At 42.8% G+C, this 25,765-nt stretch overlaps 1 protein-coding gene and 1 long non-coding RNA gene across 2 annotated transcripts; one reads left to right on the top strand and one right to left on the bottom strand.

Moving 5' to 3' along the window:
• Positions 1-1,741: 1,741 nt before the first annotated feature.
• LOC143332331 (arf-GAP with Rho-GAP domain, ANK repeat and PH domain-containing protein 1) lies at positions 1,742-20,179 on the top strand. The gene is made up of 26 exons (XM_076749680.1): positions 1,742-1,990; positions 3,337-3,422; positions 4,968-5,026; positions 6,759-7,229; positions 8,349-8,447; positions 8,546-8,738; positions 8,851-8,955; positions 9,796-9,900; positions 10,014-10,074; positions 10,172-10,292; positions 11,002-11,266; positions 11,466-11,665; positions 12,488-12,573; positions 12,659-12,841; positions 13,434-13,502; positions 13,884-13,983; positions 14,191-14,247; positions 14,375-14,501; positions 15,322-15,421; positions 15,999-16,200; positions 16,609-16,654; positions 17,139-17,314; positions 17,457-17,666; positions 17,856-17,961; positions 18,546-18,687; positions 19,030-20,179. The coding sequence occupies exons 2-26, from the start codon at positions 3,337-3,339 to the stop codon at positions 19,078-19,080; spliced, it is 3,420 nt and encodes a 1,139-aa protein (XP_076605795.1). The 5' UTR covers positions 1,742-1,990; the 3' UTR covers positions 19,081-20,179.
• A 100-nt stretch (positions 20,180-20,279) lies between these two features.
• Positions 20,280-23,740, bottom strand: LOC143333251 (uncharacterized). The gene is made up of 5 exons (XR_013078259.1): positions 23,639-23,740; positions 21,844-22,126; positions 21,265-21,383; positions 21,059-21,163; positions 20,280-20,973 (listed from the first exon to the last, which is right to left on the bottom strand). It is a non-coding gene; the product is annotated as an uncharacterized LOC143333251 (long non-coding RNA).
• Between the last annotated feature and the right edge of the window lie 2,025 nt (positions 23,741-25,765).

Genomic DNA, 25,765 nt, shown 5'->3' with positions numbered 1-25,765 from the left:
TCCTGTGCTACAGCTGCAGCCGCTGAGCTATAGCACTAACCTGTTCCTGAGCTGCAACAGTCCCTTTTTCCTGAGCTGAAGTTGCCTCCTGGTCCTGTGCTGCAGCACCCTGCTGAGCCTGAGCTGCAGCAGTCACTGCCTCCTGTACCACAGTGTCTCTCAGTTCCTGTGGCTGTGTTTCAGCAGCCTCCCGTGTCCCCAGCTGACCTGACAGTCTCCTAGCCACCGGCCTCCGGGCCTGCCGCCCTGGTGCCAGCTCTTCTGCCGCTGAACTCCTGTTCAGATCTCCATCTGTTGGATACAGCTGCAGTCACACTGTCTGTTGTCACCTGTTCCAGAACTGGTCCACAAGGTTTGTGCTGATGAAGGGTTACGTCAGGATTTAAAACCTTAGTCTAAGATTAATATGTTCACATGTTTGAAAGAGAAGTCAGTCTTTTCTGTGCTGCTAAAGATTTTCCTACATTTCCAAATTCCTTTTGCTTTTTCATGTTGAGTCCTAACTGATCTTTTTTTTTTTTTTACCTTTCATGTTACCTTTTATGTTGTGGTTGAGTTCAGGGTTGCTGATTGTAACACTCATATATATTTATTAAGCTAAAGCTTCTCCCTTTCTTCTCATGTATTTTGTGCACTAATTGCTTTATTGTCATGCCATGTGTCATTTTTAGATTATGGCTTGAAGTTTTGACGACCTTAATGAGTTAAGAGATGACCTTAGTAATGAGTGTTTGGACAAAACCTCAAAGATACTACAGTTGTTCCTCATCTCAGTTTGCTAACAGTGAAAATTTCAGTACATTAAGAAAAAAGAGTCATTTCAAAACTGACCATATTTGTTACACCAGTTTTCAGTGGCGTGGACTCATGATCTCAGTATTTCTAAAATTCTGGCAACAGCCCTTTCAGTCATCAGGTGCAAGAAAGAGAAAGTACGTTACCTGGTCTCACCTGTTCGGCCTCCTCAGATTTACATGCTCCATTTATCTGCAGATAGTTTCTGATGTTCCTGACGCTGCGCGACTCACTGACTGATGACAAGATTACAAAACAGGCTTCGTTGAACAAAATAGCAATAAAACTCTGAAACTTTCTGTATCCTTTGATCATCAGGTCTCAGATTGAATCATTATATAAATGTAACAACAGCAACTGACCAGCAGATGTCGCCATGTTTGACTGAATGAGATGCATCGATACTTTGATTTCTTAAATTCTGAACTTTTCCCACAATTCCCCCTGAAATTCTTTAAATTTTATTTATGTATTTATAATTCAATTTTAAGTGTATTTTGACAGTTTAGACATTACAAAGTCTAAACTGTCGGCCTGAGAAAATACAAACACTTTTCCAAACATTCAAGTCATTCAGTAAAAGTCCGCTGATGAACGGTTCTGTTTTTAAAAAAAATAAAACTGACGACGACTCAAACAGGTCAAAGTTCACACACACACACACACACACACACACACACACGCACACACACACCTACATTCCTGCAGCAGGTTGAACCGGTGATACTGACTGAGCTCACTGGAAAAATTTTACAGTTAAAACACCTGATCAGTTTCCTGACAACTGCATGGTTCAGGTGAACACCACATACCGGAAACCTGTGCAGCTTAACTCTTTAATACAGAGCTATAAATCCACCCAAACACTCCAACAGGTCCTCATAAAGATAGAATGACACACATGCTGAGGGAAACACATACCTACCTGGAGAGAGTAGATGTGACCCTTCAGTTTTTATGAGTGCTGGTGGATCTGAAGCAGGACGTCAACATGAGAAGCAGAAACACAGAACTGAACTTTACTTAATCAGGCACAAGAAATTCACTGACCCAGGAACAGCAGAACAGATCGACAGGTAACCAGTCAGACAGGTGAACAGATCGACACCTTAACAGTCAGACAGGTGAACAGATCAACAGGTAACCAGACAGGTTACAAGGTGTTTTGTTTCAGTACTGAGGAGTTCACAACACGGTAAGACAACGACCACGTTTGATTTTCTGAAACATTTGGCTGATGTGAAATCAGTTTCTTCTTCTGTGGGTTTAAATGAGAAACTTTCATTTTCTTCTTCTGTGGGTTTAAATGAGAAATTTTCATTTTCTTCTTCTGTGGGTTTAAATGAGAAACTGTGAGTTTCCTCTGTGTGATGTTTTGAAGGTTAAGAATCATGAAGTTCTTGTTTAACACTCTTAAATGTTTTTTTTTAAGTTGTTCAGTTTATTGGATTCAATCTTTGTGTTGAATTTTGCATTTTTAACATTGGTGTTAAGTAATCAACGTACTGTATTTAAGAATATTACCATTTTCTTTCATGAAAGTGAGAATTCATTGAACTACTAAAACACTTCAAACCTGCAGATAAACTGCAGCAACTGTTGATGTCGTATCGGGACACTGTCGCGTGTTCATTCATGACTCATACATTGATGTCTTTGTCAGTGTACCAGATAAAGAGATTTTTAAGATTGAAAGTCTTCATATTTTGACCAAATATTTAGCATTTTGCCTTTGAGCACTAGATCAGCTATCAGCAATGATGATATTGAAATCACCCAAATTAGACAAATAAATGAAGGCTTTGAAGTAACATTGTCAAATGACTAAAATGTGACTGAAACTTGGACAATTATTTTAAAAGAGGTAAGCATTATCAGATTTGGTTTGGATTTGATGAGACACCACTGGAGGACAAACTGGATGAGCAGACCTGAAACAAGATGAGCACAGGAGAATTTTTTAATGAGCTGGATTCTGAGACTATGATGTTAATCAGTGAGTCAGAATCCAGAGACTTGTTTGGGAAAGATCTGGCTTTGGTGTACAGTTTAGTTCAGTGTGTTACTTTAGTTTTTCATGTTTTTTCCAAAAAACATGAACAAAGAGAACCGATATACTGAACCGGATTTAGCTCAATTCCATCTCAGCAGGTGAACACAAACACTAACAACACTGAGGCAGTAAGTAGAAATATAATTATGCTTTGAGGGTTGAACCAGGGTTACACCCTGTACAGGTCGCCAGCTCATCACAGGGTGTTCAATATACAGAAAACACTACATTCAGTCATGAACAGTTTTCAACCATCAGACTGAAGCTGATCACCAGGGTCAGACATGTCTGACTTCTGCTTCTCCTGTCAGGTGATTTAATTGGTCAGAAGAGCTGATTAGTTGCTGCAGCTAACATCAGTTATTGGTGAATTAAACAGACACAGTGATGCTGGGTTAGTAGAGGAAAGTGATAATCAATTACAGCTTTCAGTACATGTGCCATCTGTTGCTACGAGACAATGCTTAGTAATCTGTTTTATCCTCCAGATGACTACTCCTCTGCCACCTCCTGTCCCGAAGCCTCGGTCTCGTTACATGAGAGACAGTCTGAGCTCCGCTTCCTCTTTGGACAGGTGATGTCACCTTTAAATCTACTGAAGAAACCTTTATTTATACCGAAAACACCTTTAAAAAAGATTCTCTTTGAATCCCACAGCAGGGAAATTTGCAGTGTTGCAGCAGCAAAGGTGATTGTTTAATAGTACGAAGCATATGGAAAAGCAAGGTGAAGGTGTTGAGGTCCTTGGTGTGTGGAGTCTTTGGCTTTGGTACCACACCGAATGTTTTCCAGCACTGTGGCACTCTCCCCAGTTTCAGGCTCAGGTTGAAAATGTCTTCAATTATCTCGCACAACTAGTCTGCACAGGACTTGGGGAGCCTTGAGCTGGAGGTGGTGATTGGGGGGGGGGGGGGGGGGGGGACAGGAACAGGAACAGGAAACAGGAAATGCAGTGGATGTACAGGGTGGCTGTGACCTGGATGTTGTGGGAAGGGGGGGTATAGGTGAGGGTGGGGCAGTATTCAGGACCTGCACATGATGGGGGTGGCAGCACGGGAGAACCTCCAGACTCCACTGATGTTGTTCTGCTCCAGCTGATCCTCTATCTTCCTCATGTAGCAGATCCTCACAGGGCAGGAGGAGGTGATGAGTTATGTGCCTCCTTGGTTATAAATAAATTTAGTATTTTATTGTCTCTTTTGCAGCATGAAACATATTAAGAGGATGTGGATGTGCGAGTGGAGGACAGAGATGATTAAAGTCAGCAGAAATAGGAAGGAGGGCATAGAGGTGTTTGTGTCTGCAGACTGTCTGTACCTGAGTGGATGACATCACAGGCAGTGTCGGTGTTTGCAGAGGGGGGAATATACACCGCTATCACAATCACATGGGAGAATTCCCGCAGTAGATAGTATGGCTTCACACTAATAGCCAACAGCTCAAAGTCCTCACCGCAGAGTTGTTCTTTAATTATGGTCTGTCCAGAGTGACACAATCTATCATTAATATACACTGCAGTCGTCCTATTACCTCTCTTCTTTGTCCTGCCCACACATATCATCTGAAAACCATCCAACAAAGTGTTCGCATCTGGAGTTAGCGTGGTTAGCCATGTCTCAGAGAATGACATAATGCTACACTCCTGGCATTCTGTCTGGCATTGAGTCAGCACTGCAAGGCAAAGACAACGAGTTTAGTGTCCCTGGTACATCGATGAGTTAGAAAAGACTTTAAAGTGTTAAAAAAAATACAGTTAGTTCAAGAAACAAAGAGAAATAGGGAGAGAGAGCTGCTTCAACAGGCTGCCACTTTTGTGGTGCCATCTTGACAAAAGGTACACAACAAACCTTTAAATTACCAGAACAAACCTTTAAATCTGCAGAATAAACCTTATATATGAAAAACAAACCTTTAAATATGCAGAATAAAGCTTTATATCTTAAAACAAACCCTTAAATCTGCAGAATAAACTTTTATATATGAAAACAAACCTTTAAATCTGCAAAAGCAATCCTTTTAATCTATGTGACAAACCTTTAAATTTGCATATCCGTGTTTAGACTTCATTTACATATTCAAAAGCAAAAGCAAACTGAAAGTATGAATGTTTGTTTTTCAGAAATGTGATTGGTGAAAATCTGAATTCAGTTTTATCTGATGGAGATCGCCTGAGCACAGGTACACACACGCACACACACATTATCTAACCTCTGACAGAATTTTGTTGACATGTTAGCTGACTTTGATGAGGAGTTCTGATTGGACGAGAAACATGAAGGTGTCACAGTGACATCAGCAGGAACTTTCCACCTGTCACTGCTGATGTCATCAGCAGCTGATTTCATCAGCCGTCATAACAGACATATATCACAGACAGAAACACTTCAAACAGGTTCGACTATCACGACAGAAAGTAACTGAATTAAAAGTACAACAAATCCAATAATGGCACAGTGATTCAGACATTCTCTCTCCTACATATTTAATCATTTTGATCATAGTTTCCAACATTGCTGAAGTTTGGTTTCACTATAGATTATTCTCATGTATTCCACTGCAGCATTCACAGTCGTCACATTTTAAATGACTCATATCGACCTTTTCTTATACAGCTATAATCACAGCAGCCTGACTGAGGTGTGACTGACTGAAAAAGCTGATTTTGAGTCGGACTCTGCTGACGTTTTGCAGCATGTTTTCAGTCTGAACCGTCGAACCGGTTTGTTCCAGCGGACTGGTTATTATCTCAAACCAGTTTGTCTTCTGGTTGATAATGATATAATCTAAGGTGAATGTAAAGACTTTAAACATCACATCACAAAGATGACGCACACCTGCTTTGACACACTCAGTGTCAAGGGAGAAAGTCCTTCGCAGTCAGGATCCCATCTGTGTCAAAGCTACTGTGTTGATAATTACGGTTACGTGATTCCGCATAAAAGATATCTGTAGTGTCTCCATGGTCGTAGGTTTCCACAGAAGTCTAGACTGCAAAAATCGTCTTATCAAGGCTTTTTGTATGTAATGTCAGTCCCTCTACTCTCCTAAAACAAGCAAGGGGTAAGACCTGCCCTCTCAAAATGACCCTTAAAGGCATTTAGCACATTATGTTTGTCTGTGATGGAAACATTTCTAATTTTCTGTTCCTGAAGAGAATCAGATGCATTTTTGTTCTTTCATGCTGTTATGGTATTCCACAATTGAGAGCACTTAATAAAACTGTCATTTGTGAAAGTAAGGTAGTAATTTGATTTAGATTTGCGAATGGATGAAGCGCTGCCAACCTTCAGTACTTTTGGTCTTCCTCACAAGGGACCATGGTCTATTTCTAGAGTGGATAAATTGGGCAAGTCCAAGGATCATCTCTGTTCTTGTCAACAGTAGGAATGAGTGCAGATCCATCCCAGTTGGACATGTTTGAATGAAAATAAGATGTTTAGGAGTCATAATGGAAAAAACTAATTTGAAGACACACACTGCAGTTTATTTTGAATCAATCCCACATACACCATCCATCCATCATGATAAAAGCCAGTGAGCAGCTGTTTTAGGATGAAACTGTTCCTTGTGAGGTGTTTTTAAACATTTACATCTTCAGAAGGAAACAATTGAACTTGGAGCTGAGGGCCACAGACAGGAAGTTAGGACATCTTGAGAGACAGACTAACATGTTGTTGGTTTGAGTCTGAACATGAGATAATAGTTATGATGATAAGAAACATATAAGGAAACATTACACCAACTCAATATAACTTTAATTTGAAAGTCTCAGGGATTAAAGTTAAACTTTTATTGAGTAAAAACTGTCCTGACTGTTTTTCACAGTTTGACAACAGAGGAACTGCAGCTGGTTGCAGAGATGTTTGTTTGATTGACAGGTAACATGATGTCACTGTGTCCTCCTCCTCAGGTGAAGATGCTCCTCTGCTTCCTCTCCATGGGTCAGACAATGGTGTCATGATCCCGACTCTGGCCAGTGTTACTGACATCATCACCACCAACATCCCATCACTGGCTGGAGTCGCTGCCTCCATCGGTGGCTTGACCCCGACTGCACCTACCCCACCGACTCCCTCAGCCCCCCCCTCAATAGACAGCATGACTAACAGCATCGCTGCTCACATACCTAGCTTGGCAGGAGCTGCTAGCACTGTGGCTAACCCAGCTACTGCTACCACCTCTGCCTCTGCCACCACACCTGTATCTGCTGCTAACACAGGAGCTGCTAGCTTAGACAGCATTGTTAGCTCGTTAGCTAACATACCCAGTTTAGCAGGCATTGTTAACGGTGTGGCTAACCCTGCTGCAAGGTCCATGACAACCCCAGCCACCCCATCAGCCCAGCCCTCCTCACTGCAGAGGATCGGAGACACTCACACAGGTACAACAATCAATCAATCATTCAATCAGCTGATCAATCTGAACAGAGGCCAGCAACTGATTTTGTCTGGCTTTGTTTATCTCTATGTATCTATGTTTGTCAGGTTTAAGGGTGTTCCATGCAGCAGATTAGCAGTTAAACTAGGTTTATTTCAGTAAGACAGGCTCATTTAAAGTAAACAAGTTTAAACCAGTGCAGCTTTTGAGCTTTCAATTGTTAAAGGGGCAGCAGTCGACGTTCACTGTCTCAAACACACAAAATCAAAAAAGCTTTAACGGAAACAGCAGTCGAATGAATAATATTTCAATTCTGAAAGATACACAGACTTCATGTGAGGATACACAACTCAACACCCACTGTCGTCTATAAAACCAGTGTCATCAGAAGCATCTGTCATACAGAAACACAGTTTCATCCAAACTTCCAGCTGTCTATCAGTACTGATGAACTATGAAGTTAAACTGCAACTCAGATCAAATCAATACTGTTATATTAGTATTAATGTCAAATTAAAATGCAGAGCTCAGACTTCTCTCAGTCTGCAGGATCTCAGTCCACATACAGCACATTGAGTGGAAAAATATATTCATTCCTCCTTTAAGTCTTTTAAACACATCTGTGAAGTACTCAGCAGTAAGTACTCAGCAGTAAGTACTAGGTCCTACATGTTTCCTCTTTCTTCCTGGCACACAGTAAACCTGAAACATGTAGAAACCCAGCAGGAGGACTTATTGGTGCCTGAGCAAATGATGAGACTGAAGTGTGGAGTCTGCTGTGAGTTCTGGATTTAATACAGGCTTGTAGTACACAGTCAGTGCTCAACTGGCAGCAGGTAGAGAGGGTCTAATGGGGGCCCAAATGTTTTGCTCTGCAAATGTTTCCCTCTGAAGATCTAACAAACAAACACCAAACATCTCAGCAGACCTGCTTAGAGAATCATGCGCAGGCTGATCGATTCAACTCACTGGGAGGAGCATTTGAAATGGACACTGAAACGGCTCTCTGGTCTGCTTTCAACTGTTTCAGAAGATTCAGACACTCATGGTCCAACAGATCCAATAAACAGAGACTCTGCTTCCTGATTGGCTGAAAAAATGTTTTCTGTGTTTATGTGTCCAGATGTTGGGGCATTGTCACAGCTGGTGATGTCAACATTAGACCAGAATGCAGGAGTCACATTACCTCCACTGGAGGATTCTGCTGAGCCAACAGAGGAAGGTACTGAAGGAGTTTAAACCTGCTGTCTCTTCAGTCGGTCTCATCCCGGGTTTGACACCCCTGCCAGTCTGATTCCTCTGTGTTTTGTCTGGTCCTAGTTTTAAGCCCGTCTCCTCACACCATCAAAGGAGAGACCCCGTACGGCACCCTGTTGGCTTGTTGGGCGAGTCAAGAGGAAGCTGACACTGACTCATCCAATGAGGAGGAAGATACAGAAGCTAGCTCCGTCCCCTCTGGTGGTGATGGACCAATGGAAGGAGATCTTGTTTCTAACCTGTCTTCAAATACCAAGTATGTATACAGTACTATACAGTACTAATAACTACTAGCACTACTAAAAATAGTGATGCTAACACTGCATCCTCCACTGCTGCTAACACAACTCTGATTTTATGTTTTTCAGCGTTCCATCAAATCCTTCAGGTCGTCTGATCCCCACACGGCCAGCCCCACCCCCCCCTCCTCCCTCTGGCCAATCAGGAAAGCCTTTGAAACAGAAGACTCCAAGGTACACATGGACACACAAACACACATATCTTTGTCAGTCTGTAGTCTTGTCTGTTCTTGTGAAAGGTCATCAGTCACATTCAAAGCCCAGATCTAAAAAGAACACACTAAACGGTCCGAAGTTCTTCCTCTATACGTTTTACCCAACATGCTTTGGGATTTTACTTGTGTGTGGACTGCACCGTCCCACAAACAGTGGTGAGCTGTGAGGTCATTTCAGCGCAGTGAATGCACTTCCAGCAGCATCATGTGATCCACACTGGCCCAAAAAACATTTTTACACACACACTATCTACAGGAGCTAATAATAATATCCCAATCATGTGTGAGAGGAGCCAACAGGAAGTCAGTTGGCTTGCTACAGGAAGTCTCTACAGAGCATGCTCTATGGGCCCATAATACAAAAGGTATGATGAAGTCCAGAGAGGCTTTTCAGCACCATTTTTGAACACAGTATCTAGTTCTCATTAAAACATTTGTGATGGACTGGGGGTACTGGGGGGTTTCCAGCCTACGCTTGTCAAAGTCACCAAATTTACTTTGGGGATCTTTATAGATAAAAAGTTCACCATTTAGATTTTGGATTAGTTGTAGATTTGTCAAACTCAAATTTGTTCTAATGTCTGGAGATGTGAAAAGCTGCTAGCCAGTGAGAGCTTTGAACCAGCGTCCATGGTCATCATCCCATCAAGAACAACGTGATTAGTCGATCGCTCATAGTCCAGCTCACAGATGTTGCCATGTTGTCTGGGTCCTGAGTCCAGTACAAAGCGAACAAGTTCAGTTGACTCTTCGGATACTCTGTACTCCTTCAGTCTGTTATGGTGTGTTTGTCCTGCAGAGCGGCGACCATTCGAGTGTCCAGGAAGAAGGGGGGCAGTGGGAATTCAGCTCCACAGAGTGCCGTGGTCCGTTCCAGCTGGCTGGACGTCTGGAAGGGCTTCAGGTAACATTGCCATCATCATCATCATCATCATCATCATCATCATCATCATCATCATCATGGATGGATGGATGATAGCGGCACAGATAAACAGACATGTTTTCTTTCTGTGGCAGACACAACGTTTTATGGGCGACGTTGGATGGACAGCTGATGTCTCTGTGGAAAAAACGCAGCGTAAGTCAGTGTCTCTCTACCTGTCTGTATACATGTACCTGTCTGTCTGTCTCTCTGTCTGTCAGTACAGTGATGGGTGTGTTTGTTTGCTGATCAGGACCAGTTCAGTGAGGTGCTGTTTCATGTCTCCAGTATCACCAACGTGAAGAAACAGGACAAAAGAAGATTCTCTGTTTACTTCAGGAAAAAACATTATGACTTCATGGCCCATAATGATGGTAAGAACTGCTGTACTCTCCTGGACTCTACTGTACTTTACTGTCTCTCAGACTAGCTCTGGGCCAGTGCCAGCACACTACAGCACTGTGTTGTTTTCGACTGGTCTCTACTGGACTCTAAAGGCATGCTTAGACTGAAAGTGAAACTGGATGTTTTTCAAACAGCCAATGTACCTACAGGCATTAGTCCTGACATAGCTAACACATACAAAAGCTGTTTTTGTGTATTTGTATTCAGCCTCTGACTGATCTCTGAACTCAGTTCTCCATGTAATGCCCCTCCAGTCTCTCTCCTGTTTCCTCTTTATGAGGCAGATTCATGCAACACACATTTTTGACTCAAGCAGAAGCATTTTCAACTTAAGCAAACGCATCACTGCACACCGTCCTGAGCAAATTTACATCTATTTGTGGCTTCATGCTCTGCCTGAACACACATTACTGGACTCCACTCCACGCTAATGGAGACTAGCAAACTCCATGGCACATGAATTTACTTTCAGGTATTCAGCCATGTCAGGCCAATTGTGCTCTGCTACTGGAGAGATTTTCCGATTGGTTCGATAAGCAACAGGCATCCTGTGCAGGGATGCTAGCATCAGTAGGATGTGGTGTTGTTTCTTGTCAGAGCGCAAGGAGTTCAGTCGACACATGATGAAGGATGAAACTGTGTCTAATACTACGCTATCTGATCTGATTCATCTCTAAGAGGTTCATGATGGTTGGGTCACGTCCCTGCTGGCATCTCGAGGCCAGCCTAGCCCCACCCCCCCAGAACTTCACGGACAAATCACCATCAAGGAGCCACGGAGCCGGGCCTATGCCGCTGTCTGGGGTCACGACCTGTGGATCTATCCCAACAAGGAGGGCTTCCAGCTGGGCATCGCCTCCTTCTCTGTCCCCCTGAATGTGGCCACGGTCAAATCGACAGGAAAACACTCGTTTACGCTCATCACCCCATACAGGACCTTCAAGTACACACCTGTCTGTCTGTCTGTCTGTCTGTCTGTCTGTCTTCACACCTGTCTGTCTGTCTGTCTGTCTGTCTGTCTGTCTGTTTCCATTCTTTACTGAAGTGATGTTGTCCTCACGTTCTTTCATTTGTCTCCTTTCCTCTTTTCATCATTTTGGCTCCATCCCCTGTCTCTTTGTGGCCCCACCCCTTGCCTTCAGCCTGTCTGTTGATTCGTCAAAGGATCTGTCTGTTTGGTTGGACAGCCTGTCCTCATCCATTCGCAGCGCTCTGTCTTGCAGCCAGGTGGCACTGCGTCTATGGGAGAACCCTGACAATAAAGTGTGTGGCGACTGTGGCTCGGCAAACCCCGAGTGGGCATCGGTCAACCTGCTGCTGGTCATCTGTCAGGCCTGTGCAGGTAACAGAGGAGGCCAATCCTGTGTCCACCTCACCTGTGCAACACCTTTACCTGTTACTCATTTGGTCTCCACTGATATTATAGTGTGAAATGGAATCAGTAATGTAAGGTACAGAACAGTACTCCACATAGACAGTAACACTGTAAAGTAACTTATTCCAAATGAAAATAACTACTAATATATTACATTTTGTAAGTTGTTCATCCCTGCTGCCTGTCTGCCTGTCTGTCTTTCTGCCTGTCTATCTGTGTGTCTGCCTGTCTGTCTGTCTGTCTGTCTGTCCATCTGCCTGTCTTTCTGTCTTTCTGTCTGCCTGTCTGTCTGTCTGTCTGTCTGTCTGTCTGCTTGTCTGTCTGTCTGTCTGTCTGTCTGTCCATCTGCCTGTCTTTTTGTCTTTCTGTCTGTCTGCCTGTCAGTCTGTCTGCCTGCCCGTCTGTCTGTCTGTCTGTCTGCCTGGCATCCATCATCATCACGTCTGCTGTTAAAATGGAAATCTGGGCTTTAAATGTCGATGGGTACTCGAATGCATCACAAAAGGCCTGGGTTAAAGGAGGCGGATCTTAAATTGAGACACGCAAATAAGACGTAAAACTGAAAAATAAGCGGCCTTGAATTAGTCCTTGAGGAACTCCAGAAGACAAATGGGATTTCTTAGATGCAGAAGTCATCTAAACCACCTACAGACAGGTACCAGATACTCCTGTGAAGGCAGGACAACCAAACGTGATTGTTCTCTCAAATATAAACGATGTGGACGTGTGGAATGCTAATGAGCAGGTCTGTTGGTTAAAAGGAAGAACGCTAACAGTGTCTGCTTTCAGGTCAGCATCGAGCTCTGGGTAGCAACCTGTCGAAGGTACGCAGTCTGAAGATGGACAGCAAGGTCTGGACTGAACCGCTGATTCAGGTGAGGAGGAACTGAACCACTGATACATGTGAGAGAGGATGGACTGAACCACTCATCCATGACCTTTAACCCTGTCCGCTCCCAGCTGTTTGTGAGCTACGGTAACCGGCTGGCCAATCAGGTGTGGGCTCCAGCGGTGCCGGCAGGGGAGCAGCTGCGTCCGGAGTCTTCTGATGAGGACAGGTCCACGTTCATCCAGGATAAATACAGCAGGGGGCGCTACAGACGAGTCCACGCTCTGGCCCCGTCACGCACTCTGATGGATGAGGTCTGACTCGCCTTCAGTAACATATAAAGCTTGTGTATACGATGTGTTCATCACATGTATGTACATATTTATCACGTGTTGCGCGGAATGTAGAAGACATATCAGGTTTCACACATAAGCTAAATGCTGATGTGTGAGATATGAACACATTAATACTAACATCAATTAGACATTCATTCATCCAGAACACAGATCAAAGGTTTATTTCAAATTGTTTTCAAATGACTTCATAATTGATGTTTAAATGAAGAACATGAAAGACTGTGTGTTTACCTCCATATCTTCAGTGACAACATCATTTTCTGTTCAGATGTTCTGTAAAACCAAATGAGAACCCAGGACTGTCCGTCCTCCCTGAAGAATAAATGATGTATTTATACTTCATATTGTACACAGCTTTAATAATGTAAAGACATGTACGAATATATTTGATACATAAATACATAAAGTTTGTAAGTTTTATAGTGAAGGTCTATCCTCAGTGACCACGACATTTAACACGGAAACATAACCAAGTGAACACAAGCTCATATTTCTTTGTCAGATAATCACCTGTACAGGTGTGTGAGAGTGTGTGATGTGTGTGTTTCAGAGGCTGCGTCAGGTGGTTTGTGGAGTCGACGTCGAAGAAACGATGTCTCTGATCTGCTCGGGAGCAAAGGTCTGATGGTTTTACGGCGTCATTTAGATCATTAATCATTACACACACACACACACACACACACACACACACACACACACACACACTGTGAACAGTCTGTTAAAAAAAACACGTTAATTCTTCACATGTATCACACATACGTACACATCAAACAACACGTGACAAGCGGCCGACTTCAGTCTGCTGCTTCACTCACAGGACGTACTGCTTTCCACACAACACCTCCACCCACATCCACCTGTAGTCTGCTGCTCAGCAGCCAATCAGGATCCAAGGTATTATCTTGTGTGTGTGTGTGTGTGTGTGTGTGTGTGTGTGTGTGTGTGTGTTTCTCATTGAATTCATTAAATCCTGTATTTGAGTGATGTTACCTGTGTGCAGGTGTGTCAGTCAGACCCTCAAAGCCCCTCCCCCATCTTGCTGGCTGAGAGGGCGGGTCAGGCTCTGCAGACTGAGCTACTCCGAGCCAACGAGTACACAGGTAATGCACAGATAACACACACATACATAAGTAACATGCACACACACACACACAGGTAACACAAACCTGGACTTTTTAACCTCTCTGCAGTGACGTCCATGTGTACTCCAGTACACTGTGACATCACTGGTGGGTGTGGTCACTGACATTAACTTGCATCACCTGGATGTGATTCTTTACTGAAGTCTGTTTTTTGTTTTTATTCAGAGGTCCCGCCTTACCTGCCACAGTTAGACAATAGAAGATCTGACCATGCCTCCACAGGTAGGATGAATCACCTGGATGAGCCAACAAATACTGAGAAATACCAGAAATTTGAACAATTATCAACAGTTTCCTGTTTAATTCATTCATTCATTCATTTCTGTTTAATGTTTGTGTGCGTGTGCAGGTGAGGAAGAGGAGGAGCTTCATGGTAAACTGGAAGAAGATCGTTTCCTCTTCTCATTAGAAAACGACTCGGCAGCGTGTGACGTCCTCGACCTGCGAGAGGTTCTGTCCGTCTTCCTCAAAGACGGGTAAATACTGCTGGTACTTGTACTGCTGATACTAATACTACTCATACTGCTGATACTAATACTACTAACACTGCTGATACTGCTGATAGTCATACTGCTGATACTAATACTACTCATACTGCTGATACTCATACTGCTGATACTAATACTGCTGATTCTCATACTGCTGATACTAATACTACTCATACTGCTGATACTCATACTGCTGATACTAATACTGCTGATTCTCATACTGCTGATACTAATACTACTCATACTGCTGATACTCATACTGTTGATACTAATACTGCTGATACTCATACTGCTGATTCTCTCACTCCTGCTCATTTAATGCTTTTCTTGTCCGTAACAGGATAAGATGGCGTTTCTAACGTGATGATTAAAAGGTTCGACGGAGGCAGTTTATGACGTTCAGGCTGATTCAGTGAAACAAACAGACACTGAAGTGAACTAGAAATAGAACGTGTACTTTGAGGTAGTTTGATTTTTGGCCTGACCTTCAGGTTTGAAGTGTTTCGTGAAGATAATATTAAACGGTATGCGACATCAGCAGCAGCTCAGAGCGGCTGCAGGTCTGAGAGGTCAGTAAACGTCACAGCTGTTTGAACTGATGATCAAAACAACAGCGCCCTCTCATGGAAACGCCTCATCGCTGCAGATTGGCACAAACTCCTTCAAAGGGCTAGAGGAGAAACACTCAAACTCAGTGTGAGACGTATGACTTCATCTGTGTTCATTAGATTCCTTTCTGATACTACTGGTACTACTATCAGTCCTTCATTTTCCACTTCCTGTTTTCCATGTGTTTGTGCGTTCTTAGACCAGCTCATCAATTTGAGATGGTGACGTTGAACGATCATCTGATCTGTGATGCTGAGAACCAGGAGGAGCTGCGAAATCACCTGGATCATATACTGAAGGTAAACCTGCGTGTGTGTGTGTGTGTGTGTGTGTGTGTGTGTGTGTGTGTGTGAGAGAGAGAGAGAGAGAGAGAGAGAGAGAGACCCTCAGATGTTTTAGGGTTCAGGTTAGAATCGGATTTAGGCTCAGCTGAGAAGAGAGATGGGCTGGATGACGTGGTGAGGGTCAAGGTTAGAATGAATCCAAATGTCTTCGTTCCAGGAAACATCAGGTCCACAAAGGTGGACTTTTTGCAGCAGAGAGGGTTTTTTTTTTTCCATCACATCACAAGAGATAAGTTTGAAGGCCCCTCACCAAAGTCCAGATGTTAGAGGTCTGGATGCAGCCACAGCAGTGATGGTCCAGGGTCTGTGGTCAGACTCTGTGCTCAGGTTATTTTAGGGAAGGTCCATTTCAGCACTGTGAGCACTCTTGTCATGAGTTCCAGTTATGAGTGTAATCTCAGTTCTGGTTCCGACTATAACCTGAGCTCTAGTTATCAATATAACCGGGTTCTGGTTATGACTATAACCGAGTCGTAGTTTTTGGTGTACCTTCCGTTGTACTTTCCAGTGTAACTTGCGCTCATGCTTCCAGGTGATTCTCCCAGGTGGGGTGTCCTACGCAGAGGTGGGCGAGGCTTCTGCTGTCAGTAAAGTGTTTGTCATTGAAGTGGACGGGGCCTCATGTAATTTCGACGCCTGGTTGTTGCTGTGGGAGGACGGCGTCAGTGTACATCCCATCGACAAAAAGACACAGCAGACTCTGAGGATGGAACTGAGCGCGCTCAGTCACCACGGTAAGCTCCAGAAGTGGACGGACAGTCAGAAGTGGCTTTTAAAGAGGCTTCGTTCATTCTTTGATCCTGTGCTGTCACGATGATCTGAGCCTGTTTACTGCAGTAATAATGAATCTGAGTCAGTGAGAGGAGAAAACAGCCTCCAGGTCAGTTCAGACAGAAAGAAACAAGATTTGTTTATTTCACTTAAGAGTGACTGGGCTCACAGTTCACGATGCATGCCGGGTGTCCAGTCACAGAGACAGAGGACAGCGTCATTTAAAGACATGAAGCAGCCATGTTTGTTCTGTTCACTGCGTTTACAGACGCGGAAGATGTTTCTGTTACTGTGGAAAACATGTTGTAATGAGACAAAACAAAGGAAATGAAATGTGTGAACATCAAACGTGGTTTGACTTTGTCCTTCAGACATGAATCCATCGGAAAACATCATCACCATGGCGACTGCGGACAGGTGTGCCACACACACACACACACACACACATGCACACACACATACACACACACATTTATTTCCCTCTTCAGCAATCGATCTATTTATTACAATTACAAATGAATCAGTTTACTATACTTTTACTTTGACATTTCCTGACTTCTGATTGGCTGAGCTTGAGAGACTGTGCCTTTAAGAAAATAATTAATTAACAGTAATGGTGAAGGAAAGGTACACTCATAAGGAGTGAGATAACAAACAAAGAAAAGCACAAGGCGGGCTGAGGCAGAACACAGTGGACGTGGCCAGCAGGCAGAGAGGATTACACTGGAGCTCATTGGTCAGCCTGAGCCTTCCTCAAATTCTCAGCCCTAATCAGGCTGATGGGCCCCGGCTGAGTGCAGGCCCAGCTGAAACACACAGACAGACACACCAGGGGACAAACAGGACCCTCGGATGAGACCAGATCCTCACAGAGCTCACCACATCCTGTTTCTCTCCTCAGGAGAGCCTCGTTCCGTTTCGAGGAGCAGCGCAGTTGTCAGTCCTGGTTCAACTACTTGCAGAGAGCTGTGACCAATCAGAGAGCAGCTCAGTCTCTGTACCCGGGCAAGGACATGTGGTCGAGGGGTTCGGTTCCACCGGCCATCGAACGCTGCATCTCCCACATCACAGCCTACGGTCAGTTTAAGTCCTTCACCTCCACCTCAGAGACAGAACTGACAGGACAGTAAAGCATCATGGGAGAGACTGTCTGTCTGAATGTCTGTCTGTCTGTTTGCCTGTCTGTCTGACTTACTGTCTGTCTGTCTGTCTCTCTCAGGTCTGAAGGTGGAGGGCGTGTACCGGCGCTGTGGTGTTGTTGTAAAAGTCAACCGATTGGTAGAGGCCCTGACGAAATCACCTGGCTCCGCCCTTCTGGAAAATGACGAGCAGGGTGTGTTGGATGTTGGCTCCGCCCTCAAACAATATGTCCGCCAGCTTGAAAGTTTAATCCCCGAGAGAGGACGACAGCAGTGGCTGCAGGCTGCAGGTTCGTCAGCCACATTCAGACTTCTGATGAAAAAAGAACATGAACTGCACAGCATCGTAGTACTACTGCAGTACTATCTGTGTACTCACTGTCATAGTAGATCATTTAGAAGCAGCAGTGGAAGTATCTGGAGGAGCAGCAGTAGTAATATTGCAGTAGTACTCACTCTAAAACTACATTTTCTCTCAGTGATTTCAGACGAACGTTCCAGGTTTTCAGCCTACCGTCAGCTGCTACGACAACTTCCAGACGACAACTGGGCAACACTGAACGCGCTGTTTGCACACTTCTACATGTAACACACACACGCTCACACACACACACACACACACACACACACACACACACACACACACACACACACACAGTACCACTCTTTGTCCAGCAGATGGACTGATGAGCTGATATGAGGCAGATTTCTCTCACTGCGTCACATTTCTGGAGTTTTTGGATGTTTAGTTGAGTTGAACTACAAGACACACATTTATCACATGACACTGATGTTTTTTTATTAAACTAATTAAAGAATATCACATAGGAAAATCAATAATCTACACCTGAGCTATGTGCCAGACTGTGAGTAAATATCACTTAGAGCATCAAAGACATTTAATTTACATGAAACATCATTAATGTGACGTAATAAGACGTTAAAGATTCAGTCGTTAGTGTTTCCTACTCAGCTGAGTTTAGTTTGAGCTGAGTTTGGTTTGAACTGGGTTTAGTTTTAGCTGAGTTTGGTTTTAGCTGGGTTTAGTTTTAGCTGAGTTTAGTTTAAGCTGAGTTTAGTTTAAGCTGAGTTTGATTTTAGCTGGGTTTGGTTTGAGCTGAGGTCTCACAGTGAACCTGATCATGACTCCAGCTCTGTTTCCTCCTCAGGGTCCAGTTGTTCTCTCAGATGAATAAGATGTCGGCTCACAATCTGGCTGTGGTTCTGGTCCCGACTCTGTTTCAGATCCTGAACCAGGATCTGCTCAAACTCACCAGAGAGTTCATCATCCATCACACACTGTTGTTTCTGGTAAATATGTCACACAACATGCATGTTCTGTACATGTTATGTACCTGTAACTCACCTGTAATCCTGCTGTTGTGTTTCATATTCAGAGATCAGGCCTCTCTCCTTCACAGGTGAAGTTTTCTTCATTTGATTGTCAATGATTTGACTCAGTCTGGATTGACAAACCTCAAAGCTATAAAAACTACACACAGTGATCACATGATCGATGAAGCATGTGTGTGTCTGCGTGTGTGTGTGTGTGTGTGTGTGTGTGTGTGTGTGTGTGAGCTCAGCTCTCTGATGGAGCTGCAGAAAGAACTGAATGGATGAATATAAAGTCTGATCTGATCTGTTTCTCTGCAGACGCCTGAGAAAGAGGAGAGAGAAGAGGAAGAGCAGATCACCGTCTTCTGACGAAGACAACAGCTCTGATTTTCTACTGTTTATTTGTTTCTGTTTATTTTCCCGCAGGTGAACTCAGGTGAACTTTATGTGGAGTCGACTAACGAACACAACTAATTTTCTTTGATTTTTTTTGATTTGATGTGATATTTTGGGGATCATTTGACTCGTGACCAAAGTCCTGACGTCCATGTCCGTCAACTGTTCATCCTCACGAGAAAACACTTCCTGAGACAGCGCCCCCTACATCAGTGTGATGTGTTTACTGTCATGGAAAATCTGAGAAACATCACTTCAGGATGGAGGCATTGTTTGAGAAAAAGGTTTTATATTCTTCATGAAAATGTGAAAATAAATCCTGACACAGAAACGAAGCCAACAATAACGTTTAATAACTGAAATATTGTCAACATTTGAACAATGTCGCCGGGCAGAGTTCAGGATAAAATGGTGTTTTTTCTTTTTTCTTTTCAATGTTATGAGCAGCGTTATAATCATCTAAAATATTTGCTTTATCATCTCGATGTGATTTTCTTTCTAGACTAATTTATGCATGTCATGTTTCTAATTTAGCTAATAGAATATTGTTGACAGCATCATGTGACATTGTGTCAGAGAAACAGTATGAAAACAGCATAAAGAACGAAACCATCTGCTCACATGAATGCAAACAAAATCCATCGTCAAACATGAACAGTGAAATCAAACACCCCCCCTACATTTGTTAACATGCTAAAGTAACAGCCAAGGGACACTGTATACAATTAGCATGCTAACAAACATTAGCTCATCAGGCCTACAGGGAGGAATCTGGCAGCAGACCTCTGATTCTCATCCTACACATCTGTGTTCAAATGTCAGTTGTTTCCAAGATGGAGGAACAACCGACCAATCAGAGCGCTGTGGGTGTCATTGAGACCGTAGGCATTGAAAACATTATTCACTGAGTATGACAACATTATTCATTGAGTATGGAAACATTATTCACTGATTATTCACTGAGTATGAAAACATTATTGACTGTGTATGAAAACATTATTCACTGTGTATGAAAACATTATTCTCTGTGTACCATTTCCACACAAAGACAATAAATGAATGCATCACCTGTGCCGGAACAAGGACTCACATATTTTACTTCTTTCAAGTTTTTTATTTGTGTGTATATATAATTGGAGTGAAGCAGTCGCAGCTTCCTCCAGTCAGGCTCATACAGGATACAATACAAGTAAATGAAAGTAAAAATGAGGATTTAAGATGTGAAATAGTGCAGAAGTTAAAGTTGCTGAGTCACAAGTTAAAGTTGTTGAGTCGCCGTCTGTCACTGAATGAGTAACATGATGGTGGTTGAGCCAATGGCCCACTGATGAAAGTACTGCAGTATTTATAGTTTTAACTGGATTATGATGAAGTGGGTGTCAGTTGGGACGTTCCTGGATGAAATACTGTATAAAGTTACTGCTAATGCAAACTGAACATTTCATTAAACGTTAAAAGCATTTAACTGCAGAAACACGTTGAGGTCGGTTTTATTAGGAAGTGGTCAGGTAACAGGAAATGAAACGTGTTTGTCAGTGAGCTCAGTGCTGACCACTGTGCTTCATAAACGAAGACTTTATTAAACCAAATAGAGAAATTCAAGTGGTCAAAGTGCAAAGAAACGCTGAAAAATAAAATAAAGAAATCAACCCACAAAGTCGACGTACAAGTTCATTTATAGACAAATGCACAACAGGTAAGAAGCAGTGGATGGCAAAATGAAGGTGAGTTGAGATGTCCAGGTAAGGCACAGCATGCCAAAAACAAGGTGAGCTCTGATAGGCTGTCACATGTAGATGTCTTCTGCTGCCACAGACATCTGCTGTGTGATTGGTGCTTTCATGGAAATGCCAGAATTACAGGAAACTGTATAGAGTTGAACAAATTAGCATCTCTTAGCATATGTTAGTCTATACTAGTGTTGTGTGTGTGTGTTGTGTGTGTGTGTTACCATAATGACACTCCTCCTCTGTCTCCTCTTTCTCCTCCTCCTTGTCTTTCCTCTTGTTGCTATGGTTACCATGCATCACAACATAAACATTTTCCTGCAGCGGACCTGAAGGAGAGAGCAGATCATCATCTTCTCGCTTCTTCAACATTTGCTGAGACTGAAGTGTTTATGTCAGAGGCCAGGCTGTCTCTGATTGGCTGTTCTACCTGTGGTTGTCCTCGCCCTCTGGTTCCTCCTCCTCATGAGGATGAAGAAGATGAAGAACAGCATTAGGAGGAAGACGCACATCAACACAGACACCAGCACAGTGCTGCTGCTGCTGCTGCTGCTGCTGCTGCTGTCTGCTGACAGACAGACAGACAGACAGACAGATGGACGGACAGACGGACAGACGGATGGACAGACAGACAGACAGGCAGACAGACAGACAGATGGACGGACGGACGGACGGAAAGATGGACAGACAGACAGACAGACAGATGGACGGACAGACGGACAGACGGACGGACAGACGGACGGACGGATGGACGGACGGACGGACGGACGGACAGACAGGCGGACAGACAGAAGATACTCAGATTAAAACAAATCTCATTGTAAAAAACATTCCTTCTTGTTGTGTATTCATGTAAATTGCCCACAGTTTGTCTGATGCCCAGCAAAGTCTGATGGTCACAGTTCACCAGTAGAACTGAATGCAATGGAAATGCTCTGAAAGGGAAAAGGAGAAGGGGGTGTGGTATGTTGATTTCCTTGATGCTGCATCTCTCCCTACGGTCCTGGACTCACCTTCCACTCTGAGCAGGAAGGTTGAATTTTTCAGTAGTTTCCCTTTTTCATCAAACACCTCCAAGCTGTAGTTTCCTGAGTCTGCAGTCGCCACTCGGTTGAATCTCAGCGAACCGTTTTCCAGCAGCTCGCAGCATCGTTGTTCACACGGGGTCCTGTTCTTCCGTGACACCTTCAGGCTGGGGTGAGTCCACTTGACATCGTGTGCGTGGCTCAACCACCCCTCCTGAAGGTCTGCGGGAAGCAAGACGGCCTCACCGCTGCGTGTGGTGATGATCTCTGCAGAGGTCAAAGGGCAGACATCAACAGATCAGCTCATTGAACACATGACTGCATGGGAACAAGTCAAAATGCACTTCGACTGAATTATCGCACAAATGTTTCATCACAATTTACAAAAAGAATAAATAATTAGAAAGAGAAGCAAAAGAAGGAAAGCTGCATGCTGGAGTTCATTCAACCTTTATTTTAACTCTCATTTAGTTTAAATAATTAATTTACAATATCATCAAGCAGTAAAATAACAAAAACCTTAGAAATGAATAAAGCATTTAAATTTATAAGCAGATTAATCAACTTGACGAGAACCGCTGCAAGTGAAATAAGATGATGTTAAAAATGGATAAAAATGAGGAAAGCTCTGCATCGTTCTGCATGTAGACATGACAGCTTGAGATGTGAGAAGTAACAGCTGTAAACATCAGCTCTAGTGTTTATGGACAGCCAATGGAGAGATTTCGGGGTCAGAATGATCTGGTTTCTGGTTTCCGGTTGACATGTTTGCATCAGTGTTGCAGGCTATTGATAGCTGCTTGTGAAAGGCCAGAGCTAAAGAGGAAGAAGGACAGGCTGAGTCTTAATGAAGAGTAACATTGGTCAAAGTCCTGCTGTTTGTAAAATATGTCACACAGATTTCAGTGAAAACTGATAAATCTACCAAACCTAAGCAGAAACACACTCCACCAGCAAGTATTTATATTTTCTCTACCATCACAGAAACGATCAGCCTCCACTGCCAGCAGCCTCTCAGCATCGTAGCTGAGGCATAATGTGTTAGTGATGAGTTTGTGTTCTTCAAGTCAATAAATGTATCTGGTGGAGTTTCACAGCGTTTCACCTGAGCCAGGTGTCTGATTCTGAGGAACAGAAACCAGTTAACTCAGTCTGTTGGTGTTCTGATAGTTTAAAGCAGGCGGTCGCCTCGCGGTGATTCTAGAATTCACTGTGTCTAAATGTGAGGGGGATGTGGGCGGTGGTCAGGGTGGAGGGACAGTCCAGTGGGGGCCGCCGGAAAGTTTGCTTCACTTTAAAATTATTGTTGACAAGTTGACAAAGGAGTGCAACAGGGCTCCATTCTAGGACCACTTTAATTCGCAATAATAAATAAGGTGAAAAAGACATTCACAGCACCGCCTGCTGTTCAGCTGCTTTAAAACCTGCTCTAATCTTAATTTACTGTTAAATCATGATCAAACAAAATGCAAGTTTGTTTGTTTGTTTGTTTGTTTGTTTGTTTGTTTGTTTTTGGACAGATAGTAGAGGTTTTATTTCAATTTTGTTTCTTGTGGTTAGTTTCAGTTTGCATTTGTCTCCTAGTTTTGTTTATTCATCTGCAGGATTTGAGCTGTTCCTCGTCTTTTGTGGTTCAACTCCTTTTCCAGCCAAAACAAAACTGGATTCACCGCCTGGTCTCGCGTTGCTTCCACCTGACAAATGATTGACAGACACAAACTAAAAGTTTCCAAAAAAAAAAAATAAATAAAAAAATAAGCTCAGCTCAAACCAACTCACCATCACTCCTCATCATCATCATCATCATCATCAGGATCAACAATGACACCAGAACCAACATGGTCGCCATCTGAAAAGGACTTGCTGGCTCCGCCTCCCTCAACTGTCAATCACTGTGAGAAGGAAAACCAAACTTTCAGTGTGTGTGTGTGTGTGTGTGTGTGTGTGTGCGCGTGTGTGTGCGTGTGTCTGTGTGTGTCTCTCTGTCTGTCGGTGTGTCCATCCAAACAGCCTTTCGTCCTCTATATGTGGACTGGTCTGTCTCTTTGGACCTCATCATTGGACACGTTGTCCCTCAGTCTGCAGGTTGAAAAACGGCCTTGGTGCTTTCAAACGAAGCGTCGGCGTCTGACATTATTATCGTTTGTTCTCACGTCTCTCGTGTTAAAAAAATCTGGATCTCACAGATTTTCTGTTGAAATAAAACTTAACGTGAATTAACTCCCAGTGGTGGAAAGTAACTACTATACTTGCTCAAGTATTATACTATACTATACTATACTATACTATACTATACTATACTATACTTTAATTTCTTCAATACATTTATCTGAAAGCTTTGATAAACGATGTTTGATAAACAATGTTTGATAAACAGTGTTTGATAAATGATGTTTGATAAACAATGTTTAATAAATGATGTTTGATAAACAATGTTTGATAAATGATGTTTGATAAACAATGTTTCATAAATGATGTTTGATAAACAACATTTGATTAACGTTTGAAAAACAATGTTTGATAAACGATGTTTGATAAACAATGTTTGATAAATAGTGTTTGATAAATGATGTTTAATAAACGATGTTTAATTAATGATGTTTGATAAACGATGTTTGATAAATGATGTTTGATAAACAATGTTTAATTAACAATGTTTGATAAATGATGTTTGATTAACGATGTTTGATAAACAATGTTTGATTAACGATGTTTAATTAACATTCATTCATTCATTCATTCATCTTCTGTACCCGCGAATCCCTTTCGGGGTTGCGGGGGGCTGGAGCCTATCCCAGCTAGCAATGGGTGAGAGGCAGGGTACACCCTGAACCGGTCGCCAGCCGATTGCAGGGCTGTTTAATTAACAATGATTGATAAATGATGTTTGATAAACAATGTTTGATAAACAATGTTTGATTAACAATGTTTGATTAACGATGTTTGATAAACATGTTTGATTAACGATGTATGTATCTGTGGTGTGCAGAGCTTCAGAGAGTTTGATCCTACCTGTCTGAGTGATGATGGCGTCTTCAGCACAGAGTGAAGCAGGAAATGAGATGTGAATCTTGTGACTTGCCCTCAGACCACACTGTTTTTCAGTTTGATCAGACAGAAACAGACACACTTTGGTTTTTACTGACAGTCAACACTTTCACACAGACAAGTTCTATTAAACCGGAAACCAGAGGAGTTACAGTGGCCCCACCCAAAAAAAAATATCAGCGACTAATGGCTGCCAGTCTGCAGGACTTCTTTCAGCCTTTCTTTTGACTGTCCATAAACTCTGTGCAGGCTCACCACCAAAAACAGCAAAGTCTTTTAAATACACGCTGAACCAAATGAAGTGTCATTAAATGACATGAAAATGAAACCCTGCTGCCAAAACATAAAACATTCACAGGTTTGTCTTTTTTAGACCTGAAACTGTTTCTCGTTTTAAAAAATGTTTGGGAGGAAACTTTTAAATGTGTCTTACTTTACAGACAGCATGTACAGTCACTGTCACATTTTCTACAAATATATTCAATGTGTCTCATGCTTTCACGGATTCAATAAAATTTAAGGGGTTTGAAAATGTCATCGTGTAACCTGAACTCAGCTGCTGTTGGACACAGACATGATCCACCTTCTCTGGAAAGAAGCATCTGTGATCTATTTGTTGATCCATTCAGACTGTAGATGAGTTTTTTTGTCCAGCAGGTGGTGCGGCTGCATAGAGCACAAAAAGAAGCTGCGCTGACAGAAACAAGTTTGCTGCTGAGTAGGTTTTCAAATAAAAGGACTTTGTCTTGGTATGTCAGTGTACAACAATACACACAGAACAAGAAACACAGAAATAAAGGTGAAGGCAAGGACTGCAAGTCAAGAAGCTTAAATAGAAAATGGACAACAACATGAAAA

This window comes from Chaetodon auriga, chromosome 15, assembly GCF_051107435.1.
Source record: "Chaetodon auriga isolate fChaAug3 chromosome 15, fChaAug3.hap1, whole genome shotgun sequence".
Lineage (NCBI taxonomy): Eukaryota > Metazoa > Chordata > Actinopteri > Chaetodontiformes > Chaetodontidae > Chaetodon > Chaetodon auriga.
Note: the sequence above shows the minus strand (reverse complement) of the source record. Positions and strands in the feature narration are given on the sequence as shown.